At 42.6% G+C, this 14,101-nt stretch overlaps 2 protein-coding genes across 5 annotated transcripts in view; one reads left to right on the top strand and one right to left on the bottom strand.

The window, feature by feature from the left end:
• The first annotated feature begins 1,684 nt into the window (after positions 1-1,684).
• LOC129741599 (L-asparaginase) lies at positions 1,685-13,463 on the top strand. Of its 2 annotated transcripts, none has more exons than XM_055733338.1 (5): positions 1,685-1,860; positions 11,014-11,422; positions 11,526-12,511; positions 12,576-12,761; positions 12,815-13,463. In XM_055733338.1, the coding sequence occupies exons 1-5, from the start codon at positions 1,708-1,710 to the stop codon at positions 13,400-13,402; spliced, it is 2,322 nt and encodes a 773-aa protein (XP_055589313.1). In that variant the 5' UTR covers positions 1,685-1,707; the 3' UTR covers positions 13,403-13,463. The 2 variants fall into 2 exon arrangements, with proteins under 2 accessions (XP_055589313.1, XP_055589321.1); XM_055733346.1 differs by lacking the exon at positions 1,685-1,860 and adding an exon at positions 2,338-3,022 and having other exon boundaries at positions 12,815-13,461.
• Positions 13,452-14,101, bottom strand: part of LOC129741714 (uncharacterized) — a 74,529-nt gene continuing 73,879 nt past the window's right edge. For all 3 annotated transcript variants that reach the window (XM_055733467.1, XM_055733463.1, XM_055733477.1), the window contains exon 4: positions 13,452-14,086. In XM_055733467.1, coding sequence (XP_055589442.1) covers positions 13,538-14,086 — 549 coding nt within the window. In that variant the 3' untranslated portion in view covers positions 13,452-13,537. The remainder of the gene's footprint in view (positions 14,087-14,101) is intronic.

Raw genomic sequence — 14,101 nt, 5'->3', positions numbered from 1 at the left:
AATGTAACGGAATATTATTTTCTCAAAAGGGTTTGACCGTTGAGTAGTGCAAATATTGGCCTATCATGAGGTACTGAAAATGGTTTTTGTTTACTTTTGGAGATAGATCCTTTTCACGTGTTGGTACAGAAATATATAATAAAAATTATATAATAATTTGATAATAAACTTAAGTTTAGTAGTTTATGTTCAACTTTTATTGTATATTGTTATTAGGAAATGGTAAATAGAAAAATATATATACCAGGCTTTCTTTATCGTATCTCATGCTATGTTCGACAGACTTGGGACGCGACTTTATGATCTAGGATTTCCAACTATGAAAAACGTAAACAACGGCTATAAATATCCCTCTGGCCTACCGTGTGGACGCAACTTATCAATCGGCCAAAGTCTGTTTTCGTAACAAGCATTGTAGTTTTTTAAATGCTACAAACAAACAATTTTGAAATGAACAGCTGAAGTTTCTATTTGGCTACACCTCCCGGGAGTTTGTGGATTTTGTTGAAAAACGCAGCCGATCTGTAACCGTTTTCAGCCCATTTGATTCCGTTATTGAGTGAACTAAAAATGGAAACAAGTTGATTGTAAACTTGAAGAACTCCGGCATAGACTAACAAAATTTACGTATTCATATTAAGTGCATATACAAACACAAGCGTCATGATCGGGAAGCGATTTTCGGGGGCTTGCTTACGCGAAACTATCATAAAAGAGGCTAAACGAATTGTATGCGTCATAAATAAATCCAATGCGATTCAAGAGCACAAAGTAATTTCGATTCAAATAACATCACAGAAACTTTGCATATTGCTGTTTACCCTTAGTCAAAATGATCATTATTCCTGAAACCAAATGTTAAAAAATAAACTTTGCAGATAGAAAAGAACCTATCGCCTTATCATGCATAACGACAAAAGTCTTAAGTAACATTTGGGAATGTTTTTTTAATGTTGATGAAACTGAACGAGCGATTTGGCACACTACAGTACAAAAAGGATGCGCCTGAAAGTATACTCTAAGGACGCCTTTGTGTATGCAATGAACCAATGACCAATGAATATTTTTAATAATTTTTTTTTCAGAGATGTAGATTTTTGGAAAAGGAATTGAGAGAAATAAATAGAAATACATACAAAAAAGTAAAGAAGAACTTCTACAGTCCAAACATATGTAAGTTTATCCCAGCTCAGTAGCTAACAGCCCAGTTAGCTAACAGCTAACAACCCAATGAGATATTTATATTTTCAAGTGAAAAATATGTTTTTTTTCCCAAAACATCGTGTAGAACCCATTTTTTCGCTGAAAAATTCACAGAAGCCTAGCTTTATGATTACATACTAGTTTTGTTCTACGAAGAAATACCCCGTCTAAAGGCCGGATATGGGCACTAGAGGGTTAATAACTTACTTAATAATTTGCTACGATATTATTCATTACAGAAACCATCGCAAATAATGCAGAATTAAAACTTCTAAGTGTTGTGGGCGTGCAAGTTGGTCTCACTTTCGCCGTGCCGAAAAATTTATGTGTTTCGGACAAAGTAATGGAATCCTATTTAAAAAAAATGGGTGTAACATAGCAGTCTTCTATGTTTGTTGTCAGTTAATTTGGAAAACTTATTGAGAGTTTTTGGGCGAATTATGTTACCAGTGCTCATTTTCCTTTTTTTTCGTGTAAATATTCTGTTGCTGCTGGAACACGGATATGATTACTGTTTGGAAATTGAGCAAAGCTCAAATATCAGAGGCTGTGCTGTGTAACAGAAGAGTTTATACAAAAATATCAGAAACGACGGCAATCAAACTGTTGGAGTTGAAGGACATATTGCGGAGAAAAGAAGGTCCGATGTATTTTTACGTGAGTAAAAGTATCAAAAAATGGAAAATGTTCATCGAGTTAATGCAGTAATATTTGTTGATAAAACCTACCGTTAAAGCCATTAACACGTTACAGTTTACAACTGTTTATAAAAAAACGAATCTTAAAACTCGGGCAGCCAAAATAAACAAAGATAAGGATCAGTTTTCATATACCTCAAGTACACGTGCCATCAGGCCTTTTTCCTATGTGCATAGGCAGGTACTATCTCCTATTAAGATTGTCATCCTGAATTAAAATGTGTTAGTCGAACAAGCATCGTGGTGCCACCAAGCAATCTAAATAAATCAAAGCTTGATTTCAATTCAAGCTCCGTACCCAACAATAATTGTTGATCGTTGACCGGATCAATTTGCGCGCGCTTTTTTCTCGTTTTCAAATCTCGACAAACACGACAGCTACCACGTGATGGGATGTCGCTTTTCTTTCATTCTTTCGGGAAAAGAAACGGAAAACAAACAACACGACAAGCCTACTGTTCTCGAATGCAACCTCCCATGGAAACGATTGAGCTTTCTGCAGGCAACTTCAAAAAATAAATCTCCATTTGTTGACCACATGTGTGATCGGGCGTTTCTCTTCATGCCACTGTTGGTGCCGTTGGAGTAGGTTGTTTGTAGGTATGACGAATGTTGACCGAGACTACTAACAACCGGCTCCGGCAAAATTATTTTGCGAAAAATGAAGAAAACAGACCGGACTGGCGCGATACCGGGTCAGTCTTATCGCGGCACTACGCATCAGTGGAACGGCCAAGCAGCCGTCTTTGCGGAACAGGAGTTATTGTTATGGTTTAAGTTTGAGCTAGTTTAAAGGGATTTCACAAAGTGTTACCGAGTTACGCCAAACGTCGCTGATTCTAAACATACAACATAGGCCCAGCATGGTACTTATGTAGTGATTGTGTACAATACATACAGCATCATATGTTTTCTGCCGGTTCTGTGCTGAATTTTCGGACACGTGCGTGCGCACCGAAGTTCGGAGTACTACGAATTTTTTTTTTTTTCAGCAATTGCGAAATTATTTTCGGCAAAGTGAATCCAAAGTGTAGCTGAAGTTGGAACAGTTTTCTTATTGCTCTAAAATAAACAACGGACAGTATAGTCAGTTCCTCAATTCTACGCAACTATTCATTCGGGTAAGCATTGGTCGTCGAAACAATTAAAAATAATTGCTCGTTCAGAATCGGTTTCACTTTCACAAAATCGTTCACAGTTTGTTTAGGTGAAGTGGAAAACCTTCAAAAGGGCGTTTTTGGTCGGTCGGAAAGTCAGTCTTTTGAACTTGGTCATGGGAACATTGTGATCCTGTTAAAAAAAAACAAAAAAAAAACCACGAAACACCTTTAGAGATTTAAAATCCAAAACTTCGTTGCGTTTCAAGCCGAAATATTTCATCAGTCTGGAGCAATTCATGATTGACCCAATTTTGGGTGACTTCTATGATCTTCTTCCTACTTCTTTAACGAAAGTGGCAGCCTTTTTCGATCGTAAACTATGGTGGTGTGGTGCTGCACGTTATTTTACACGTGCAGTACTAGCAATAAAATTTACCCCCTTAACATGTTCATAACCTTGAAGGTGGTTCCAGTTGAATGGCTATATATGTAGGTTAAACATACTGCTTATCAGGTATGATTAATTTCTGTATGGGTGCCGGAATTTTATCGTATATCTGTGATAAAGAATAGTAGGGTAGGGCTGCCGCATTGCGAAAAGAAAAACATTCCTTAAATATTATTCTACCTGATGTGAGATTTGTTTCCTGGAAATAATAACTCATTTTGGAACGATTATAAGCGGTGTGTTTATAGAAGATGGGCTCCCATACACTTAAATTTTTTGAAGATTTGAAGTACATATTTTTAAAATTTTAATTTGAAAAATTATTTTGGTGCAATGGAATGGAACATGAATGATTTAACATATTATAATCCTGAAAAACTAAATCTGGTTAAGTGCAAATTAAAGATAGATAAATTGCTATAGTCCACCATCCGTTTCAAACGCAATGTTAAAAAACCAGTGTTTTTCAACCTTGTCCTTCAACATAATTTGATTTTTTTTAATACTAAGATGCATCTGTTAATGAATAAATAATTTGAAATTTTTCGATTGTGCCACTAGTTTATAGCATTTTTGTTTTTTGTTCATCGAAGATGAAATTCAAAATAATTTCAAAATAATTCCAATGAACAGTTTTTTGAGTCATTTTCAATAAATGAAGTTCCCGAGGAAGACCACCCTATGTTCCAGTGAGAGATGTGCTGGGTGTGAGAGACTTGGACTACATGTTCGAAATATATCTTTTCCTAAAAGCTATTGATCTTCGTCTATAATTTCTTCTTATTTTCATATTTCCCTATCTATCTTCTTTTTTCTTTAAAAGTGAACTAGATATAAGCACATAATTGTTATCAAACAAAACGAGTTTGGCTCCTTAAAGCCTAAAGGTATGAGCCGTTTCAAATAAAGAATTTACAAAAAAAAAATAAATGAAGTTTCGCTAAAAATTAAACAGTACTTGTCAGGGGCGTAGGAAGAATTGACTCATGGGAGGGGTTTTGGTGAACTCCTTTTTCTATGACACTTTTGCTCAAACAGTGCATGAATATAAAATGTTAGTTTTTGATACTAATCGATTATACTTTTTTAATTCCTTTAACATAAATAGTTTTTCGTGTTAAATAGATACTTTTGAAAATACATCCTCAAATCTTTCAAATGGTGATTAGGATTTGTATAAAGAATCCTTTAAAAACAGGAAACTAACTGTTACGACTCGCGAGACGAGGATGGTCGGAGGCGATATAAAATAGAATTATGAAACGCGAATCGTACGAATTAAAAGTATTTATTACTGACTAATTAAAACGTGTTCTTAGTCACTTGGAGAACCAGATTCAAGTGAGGTGGTGACGTCAACAGAATGACTGGCAAGCAGTCATCTGAGAGCCGAACGGTTTCGATGATTGTTCCAGTGTTCCCAACATCTCCCTCCTTAGAAGAGCTGGTACGGATCAAACCTAACGGGCGGTCTTCGAACCCTCAAGGACCGTCGAGGAATTTGTGCTGGTGTTTGGTATTCATTAGCTGATTTGAAATCCGAAGACGATGATGGGACCACAGAAGATGTAGACAACATGGACGATGATGAACTAGACGATAACGGGGATAGTTCCAGATTTTCTGCGGTGGATAGCGACTGCGGCGAAACCCACACTTGACCGGACCGGCCAGGAAGCGGTGGTGATGCTTGTAACGTCGTTGATTGCAGTGACGAACCCCTTTGTGAATCAGCGACACTAGCCGAAGTTCCGGAAGCATGTGTATCAGGCGAAGGCAGATCCCAGGCACGAAGCAATATGTCCAATGGCAATTTACGTTGGACCTGGTTGACTACTGGCTGGCTGAGGGAATTTTCGCTATCCGATCTCTGACGCATCTGGTTAATATGAGCACGTACCATCTTTTCATCTTGCACCCACACATTGTACATAACGCGACCTATGCGCTCCATGACAACGCCAGGTGCCCATCTCCACGAATTCCTTGCATGTACTTTTACGTAGACTTCACTTTTAGGCTCAAATGAACTTACTTTACCGTCGTCGATGTTGCTGGTTGTTGACGGTTTGGATGGTGGAAGTAAGAGGTCTAAATTGGTTCGAATTTTTCTTCCAAACAAAATCTCGGCTGGTGACAAGTTGTTTGGAGCTGATGCGTTGAGCGTTGTTCGTTAGCAGAACGTTAGCAGAAAAACGTCTAGAGCTTCCGTTATACTTCCTCCTCCTTCTCGGATTTTTTTAATAGCTCTTTTGAAGGTGTCAACGTACCTTTCGGCTTGGCCGTTGGACTGTGGGTGGAATGGTGCAGTTGTGACGTGGTCAATTCCGTTCTCGATGCAAAATGTAGCAAATTCTCCACTGGTAAATTGGGTACCATTATCACTCACCAACGTACATGGCATACCCAACCGAGAAAATAAACTTCTGAGAATTGCTATAGTAGCGGAAGACGTGATGGATTTGGTGCGTACTATTTCTACCCATTTACTGTAGGAGTCGACAACCAGTAGATGATATTCACCTTCGATAGGGCCAGCGTAAACTGTATGTACTCGCTGCCACGGAACCGTCGATTTGGCCCATGGTAGTGGTTGCTGTTTCGTAGGACTTTTGGCAACCGATGCACAAGGTTTGCATGTTGCCACGTAGTTTTCAATATCGGCATCGATTGAGGGCCAATACACATAGCTCCGAGCAATCGCCTTCATACGTTGAATGCCCGGGTGACCGCAGTGTATCTGGCGAAGGCATCGTTGGCGGTATTCCGAGGGCATTACGAGTCGCTCAGCGAACATTACACATCCGTCGATGAGGGAAAGTGCTTCCCGTCTGTCAAAGAAACGACGAATCTCCGAATCCGAAATGGCCGATTTTGACTGAGGCCAACCTAGCCGTATATAGTTGGCAACTTTTCGTAACACTGAATCGGATTGGGTAGTTCGCTGGACAACTCTAAAAGAAAGAGGAAGGATTTTTAGCGTATCTAATGCGATTGATCTTACATCATTCTCCACTGCAATGCTGGCTACGATGAAATCTTCGTCGGGTTTGGCATGATTTCCAATGAGTCGGGATAAAACATCTGCGTTCCCAAACTTTTCGGTGTTAACGTAAACGATGTGGAAATCATACAGAAGAAGCTGAAGAGCCCACCGTTGGAGCCTGTTGGCGGTGTACACAGGGATTCCGGATTTGGATCCGAAAATACGCAGGAGCGGTGCATGGTCGGTTTCCAGGGTGAATCTTCTTCCAAATACCATTTTGTGGAACTTTGTTGTGGCATAAACAAGAGCTAACCCTTCGCGGTCCGGCTGACTATATTTTTGCTCCGCTGGGGTTAGAGCTCGTGATGCTTGCTGGACTACCTTGATTGATCCATCTGGAAATTTGTGGCTGATGGTGGCGCCAATGCCAACGGAAGAGGCGTCTGCTGATACCACAATCGGGAGGTTTGGGTCGTAGTGTGTGAGCAGAATGTCCGACGAAAGGATCTGCTTGAACTTGTCGAACGCCGTTTGACACTCCTTGGACCAGATGAATTTCTTGCCTTCTTTCAGTAGACCGTCCAGTGGGTACCGGAGAGTTCGCATGGCCGGAACGAATTTGCTATAATAGTTAATGGCACCCAAGAATGAGCGAACCCCGGATACGTCTGAAGGAGCTGGCATGTTGCGGATGGCTGTGATTTTGCTCGGATCTGGACGAATACCATGTTGATCGATGAGATGTCCCAGATACTTAATTTGGGATTGGCCGAAAGAGCATTTTTCCAGCTTGATGGTGAACCCAAATTCTTGGACTCGTTGCAGAAAATGTTGCAGGTTTCGGTCGTGTTCGGCTTCGGTCTTGCCGCCAACTAGGACGTCGTCAAGATACCCTGAAGTGCACTCCAGTCCGGCGAGCATGGTATTCACAAGCTGTTGAAAGGCCCCTGGAGCAGCTTTCACGCCCGGGGAAAATCGATGGAAGCGGTATAAGCCCCGGTGTGTGTTGATGGTCAGCATTTCCCTCGAACTTTCGTCCACTTCTACCTGCAGGAACGCATCAGATAAGTCGATCTGGCTAAATAATTTGCATGTCGCCAGTTTGGAGAAGATGTCCTGAGGTAGTGGGAGTGGGTACTGGTGTGGTTGGAGTGCATTGTTTAGTCCCGTCGAATAATCGCCGCATATTCTGATTGCTCCGCTCGCTTTCCTGACGACTACAATCGGAGCCGCCCACTCAGAATACTCGACAGGAGAGATTATGCCAAGTTTCTCCAGCCGGTCGAGTTCGCTGTCGACGATGCTACACATGGCGTATGCCACCGGTCGTTTTGGCCGGAAGACAGGAACACTTCCTTCCTTCAGTGTAAGCCTCACCTTGGTTTTTGTGCAAAGTCCCGGAACATCACCGAACACGGTAGGGAACTTTTCTTTCAGGGACTGTACGTTGGCTGGTCCACTGGTAACTTGGTTGCAAAAACTTTCCATGGGTAAGGACGACAGGTTGAATGCCTCGATAATATCGAGACCGAGCAAGTTCAGCTGCTGCTTCACGATGTAAAACCTTCCAGTACGAGTGACACCATTTATCGTGACATTAAAGGAGAATTCTGATTGGAGCTTAAGTGGTTTTCCGGAAGCTGTTGATGCTGTAACCATCGACCTGCGGCATTCTGGTTTTCCGATGAGCTGCCATGTAGCCTCGGACACAATGCTTATGTCAGAAGCTGTGTCCAACTGAAGCCTCACTGTTTGGTTGTTGATCACGACCGGGACAAACTTCCTTCTATGACGCACATTTTTCACTTGCAGGCTTCTCGTTGCTGGTCGAAATTTATCGCGTTTACCGACGTTTGGCCTTCTTCGCACTGGAACAGTAGCCATCTTTGTGACCAAATTGGCCACAGTTGGTGCACTTATGCTTGGTGAAATGGCAATCGCGAGCATAATGCATGGAGCCACAGTTCCAACATGGAGATGCTGGTTGGGATCCACTTTCTTTACTGGAACGCGGCGGTGAGAATGAAGATTTCGGAAATCGTTTCTCAAAAGTCTTCTTCCCCCTGATCGCTCGGATTGCTGCTGACAATGGAGCTCCCTCTATCATGGCCGCATCGTGTTTGATGTTGAGCAACCGTTGGCACTCGTCCGAAACTTGTTCCAGACTGATATCGTTTCTCTCTTCGATGCTGGAGAGCAACCTGGTTCTCATTTCCGCATCGTTTTCCGCCTTAAGGCCACACACAAACATGAGACATTTGAACTGGTCTTCCGACATCTTCCCTAGTTCAAATTCTACACACAGTCTATTCACACGACACGCAAATGATTTGTAATCCTCCGAAGGTTGCTTGGATACCTGGAGACATTTGTACCTCCTACTTATGATGGATTGAGGAGTGCCAAATAAACTTTTCATCCGGGTTACTGTTTCGGAAAAACTTACATCTTCGGGTGCCTTCGGGAGGATATAGCTAGTGTATCTGTCGTGTTCAGACGTTCCGATCTTGCGAAGCAGCAATCGAACCTTGGCGCTGTCATCAAGCCGAGCTGCATCCCTGGCGAAGAGATCTTCATAACGGGTGAACCAGGCTGTGAAGGTTATGTTGTGCTCAGGCTCGTAGCGGAACTCTGCTATACTGTTGGCCAAAGATTCAATGACGAGTTCTAGGTTCGACAGATGTGCAGGTGGTGTAACTTCCTGATGTTTCTGGAGGAGCTGTATGATGACCGACTGCTGTTGCTGTAACTGGTGCAGGATTTGGGTGAGCACTGGATCCGCGTGGTACGGTGGTGTGTGCTGCTGGAATTGTTGCTGCTGTAGCATTGGCTGACGGAGGAGGTGGTTCTGCTGCGGCTGGTGTTGAAACCCCGCTGTTCCCGATGCTGTGGGCGGGTGCTGTTGAAAACCCGGTACCACGGAATTTCCCGCTGGAGTTGATGTGCGCGGAACATGATTTTCGGGAGACATGGAATGGTCTTCCATCCTAACCTCAACTTCGTCCAATTGATCGACGCAAAACTTTCGCGATTATCACCGAATAACCGTCGGTAAACCGATTTCTCGTCGCCACTGTTACGACTCGCGAGACGAGGATGGTCGGAGGCGATATAAAATAGAATTATGAAACGCGAATCGTACGAATTAAAAGTATTTATTACTGACTAATTAAAACGTGTTCTTAGTCACTTGGAGAACCAGATTCAAGTGAGGTGGTGACGTCAACAGAATGACTGGCAAGCAGTCATCTGAGAGCCGAACGGTTTCGATGATTGTTCCAGTGTTCCCAACACTAACTTTCATCGATGGTTGAAATTTTGAAATTAACATCAAAATCTGGGGAACTTAGCTGAAGATTTCCAGAAATTCTTACGCACGTATCTGGGTCGGGCAAATCCGGTCTATTTCATTTTAAACCAAAATTCGGGCATTCTATTTCTAAATTTTTAATATCAAAATCCAGGCAATATCCGAGAAAATTTGACAAAAATTCAGGACCTTTTCAACAAAAATCAAGAAGAAAAACATTTGAATCATTATTTTTTCTTCAAAAATTGGATCCCATATAATTGTTTATGTTTATTTTAATCTATCTAGACAGTTTTAGTTTTAGGCGAAAAATATTAAAGTTGTAAAGATGCTATTTGAATTTTTTATTTGATTTTCCAAAAAAATGTGAATGAATCTGGAAAAATCAGGTTTTTTTTCAACAAATTTTTTTTTTTATTAAATATCTTTGCAAGTCCGATGTCTTTATTGGTACCACCATCAGATGGAAGCACTCCACTTTCTCAACTCAACAGCTACTAAGAAATTGGAACGATTTTCTGTGTTGATTCCATCGACTTGGTCTTCCCGACATTGATTTTGAGCCCTGCTGCTTTAGAGCTTACGGTGTGGTCGTCGAGTTTGCTCTGCATGGCTTGTTGTCTTTGGAGTCTACTGGCGCTTCGAGCTGCGGGTTTTGTTGGCCATCGCTATTTGTGACTCGGAAGAGTTGTTCAAACTGCTCAGTGCATCGCTTGAGGTGACCGGTTCGATCTGTCAACAGCTAACCTGCTCGGCCTTTCATTAGTCCATGTACCACCAAAGCGGCGAGAAATGTCGTATAGTAATCGGATAACTCCAATGGCGGCGGCTTTTTCTCCCTCTTCGGCTAGGGAGTTTGACAAGGCTATCTTGTCACGTATAAACGGGCGGTCGGAATGCAGTAAAATTCGGTATCCAAGGGTTTATATAATAGTTTCAAGAATAGCACTTTTTATGGAAGGGGGCCTCATACAAAATCGACTTAAAATGGGACACAACTCGAAAAATTTTAGGACGATTTTCATAAAAATTGATTCAAAAGCACGAAGAAGTAAAGGACGTGTAGATGAAGTTATGCATTTATAAAAATTAATTAAGCTAAAGTTAAAACGAAGATAAAGATAACTTAGAGATACGCAATATTTTTAGATTGTTTGAATCAAAATTTTAGAACAAAGTACCTACTTTTTATTGTGGTCAAAATTTATTTGAGGTGATAATCCCTATTTTCTGCCTTCTAATAATATTTTATTTGTTTTCATTTCCAGGATACGGGAATGTCCACAAGCGGTCCCAAGGTCGATAGCACCACAACTACCACCGGAAATAGCAGCAATCCGTCCGACAGCAGTGACGAAGACGGAGGTCTGGTGATGCGTCCTAACGGAAACGGCACAGAGGAAAAAATGAACGGGCACACGATGGTTAGTTCCAGTACCAGTCCCGGAAATGGCAGCCCTATGAATGGCGTTAACATAGCAGTTCCCGTTACGGGAGGATCACCATGGAAGCGTAAACAGCTGATGGATCTAAATCCGAATGGAAGTCTGGACCTGAGGAAGCTCAACATGCGGCGGAATTCCAGCTATGGAAAAATTCCGTCGGAAAATGTCGAAGCCAAAGTTTTGGTGCTCTACACAGGCGGTACGATCGGTATGATGCGAAATGAGAAGAATGGTAGGTACACATGAAAAGGTGCTAAATGGCCCAGAAAAATATTTACGTCGAGTCGGAGGTTTTGTTGCTAATTGAACTGATGTAATGTTTATCTCTTTTGCAGCACTGGAACCGCGACCGAATGAGTTTGTACGACGAATACGTCAGTATCCCAATATGCACGATGACGCATACGCTTCCAAACGATATGGTCCGGCCAAAAATATGGCTCCACTGGTTCTGCCCTATGTGGAAGGAGAACACCGTCGGATTCTCTATCAAATTACCGAATATGAACCATTGCTAGATTCGGCCAACATGGCCGTCGTAGATTGGGTACGGATAGCCACTGATATTAAACAATCGTATGAATTCTTCGACGGATTCGTCGTTCTGCATGGTACCGATACGCTGTCGTACACTGCAGCTGCCCTATCTTTCATGTTTGAAAACCTTGGTAAAACGGTAGTCATTACTGGATCTCAAATTCCCATATTTGAGACCCGAACTGATGGAAAGGACAACTTTACGTCGGCTTTGATCTTGGCCGGGAACTACGTGATTCCCGAAGTTTGCATTTTCTTCAACAGTCGATTGTTTCGGGGCAATCGAACGATCAAAACCAGTAGCAACGCGTTGGATGCTTTCAATTCTCCTAACGTTGCCCCATTGGCCAAAATGGGAATCAATGTGGAGATCGACTACCGACTCATATTTCGACCATGTACGGTTGAGAAATTCAGCGTACACGTGCATATGGATGAAAACGTTGGTTTATTGCGCCTATTCCCTAGCATTTCCACAACCACAGTTAAAGCATTCCTGCAGCCTCCGATGAAGGGGATCGTTTTGCAGTCGTATGGCGCTGGGAACATCCCAACCAATAGAGCTGATCTGGTGGCTGCTTTGAGGGAGGCAGCCGACCGAGGTGTTATCATTGTAAATTGTACGCAGTGCAACGAAGGGGCTGTCTGCGATCTGTACGAAACAGGCCGACAGCTTCAGGAAATAGGAGTCATCCCCGGCTTTGACATGACTCCCGAGGCAGCCTTGGCCAAACTAGCCTATGTACTGAGCAAAGATGATTGGAATTTAGAGACAAAGAAATTGGTAAGTGTTTTTAAACTTATTATTTTATGATTTATGTTTCGACGCTTGTCTAAACTTCTTCTAGATGATGAAAAACAATCTTCGCGGTGAGATGACCCACGAAAAAACTCCGGAAATTCAGGAGTACGATCTGATTGACGCAGTTGCCCGTACTTTGCATCTGAACTCGCAAAAGGAGTTAAGCCAACTGAAGTCTTCCCTGTTTCCGGCTATGATAAATACGGCAGTACTTGCTGGAGACATTGGAAAGGTAGCTATCCCAAACATTTTCTTCAACGGGTATTTAAATAGACCTCATTTCAGCTCAACAACCTTAAAAGTTACGGTGCAAATCTTTCGGCGGAAAACTACGACCATCGTACACCGCTGCATGTGGCGTGTAGCGAAGGAAACCTGGAGGTGGTTCAATTTCTGCTACAAAACGGGGCAGCAGTTCACATCCGCGATCGCTACGACCGAACTCCTCTGATGGATGCCATCTTGAACGATCAGCATCAGATCATTCGGCTATTGATCAAGTGTGGAGCTCATTTGACTGGTTCGATACGCACTATCGGTGATAATCTGTGCAATGCGGCAGCCCGGAACCTTCTGAATCGATTGGAGTCGTATCGGATTGCCGGGGCGGACTTAACTCAAGAGGACTCATCCGGACGGACAGCGCTGCACGTGGCCGCCATGTATGGGAATCTCGAAATAACTCAGTATTTGATCAAAAACTACGCCGAAATAAATGCGGTGGATTATCTTGGACTGACTTCATTGGATTACGCCATTAAACTGAATGCACGACCGGTTATGGACTTCCTCATGGAAAAGGACGCCAAACGAGGCGATGAGTTGACTGATGAGCCTAAGCGGCCGGATCTAAACGATTCCTTTGACTATTAATAGGATATTATTTTAGCGAAATACATTAAAAAATAATTTTTAAACACATACAATAATTAGTTTATTCTATTACGACTACCTACTTGTTCTAACAATTTGAGCTAACTTTCAAGACTGAAATTCTTGCAATTGAGCTCATTTCTTAGGTTTTTCCTTAGGTTTCTTGCTGTTTTGCATCATTATTCGCTGCACCGTTTCCGGTCCGACCGTGCACCCCGGAAACGCTTGCCCGCAGTTGAGATTTTTCCTCCCAACCTGGATTGCATCTTCGACTGCCGTCCCTTTGGTAAATTTCATTGCCCAATCCGCACTGCTCAACCCATTTAGGACCATATCCATTCTACTGGCCCGCTTCGCCGACACATTGTTCATGGCTTCCTTCACGTACCAGCAGATGGCTCGCTGGGTACAGGCCGTAGAGTCGATGTCATACTTTTGCAGACTCTTGTCGACAGCTTCCAGCAGCGTCGACAGCATCGCAAACTTCTCCTTATCCTCGTCGGAGCTGGAAGCTGCTCCACTTCCGGTGTCCATGTCCGATCGCATTATGCCCATCGGTCCCAGTGGGGTCATGAAGCTGTGATCGCGGAACAACTTTGCTACCGCGCCGACCAGAGCGCCACCTAAGGTTAATACCCCGGCCAAAATCAACGCTCCCAGGTTGACGTTGATCAGCGGTGTTCCCTGTTTAAAGAGAGA

Source organism: Uranotaenia lowii, chromosome 1 (assembly GCF_029784155.1).
Source record: "Uranotaenia lowii strain MFRU-FL chromosome 1, ASM2978415v1, whole genome shotgun sequence".
Lineage (NCBI taxonomy): Eukaryota > Metazoa > Arthropoda > Insecta > Diptera > Culicidae > Uranotaenia > Uranotaenia lowii.
This window is presented reverse-complemented; position numbering and strand designations above follow the sequence as displayed.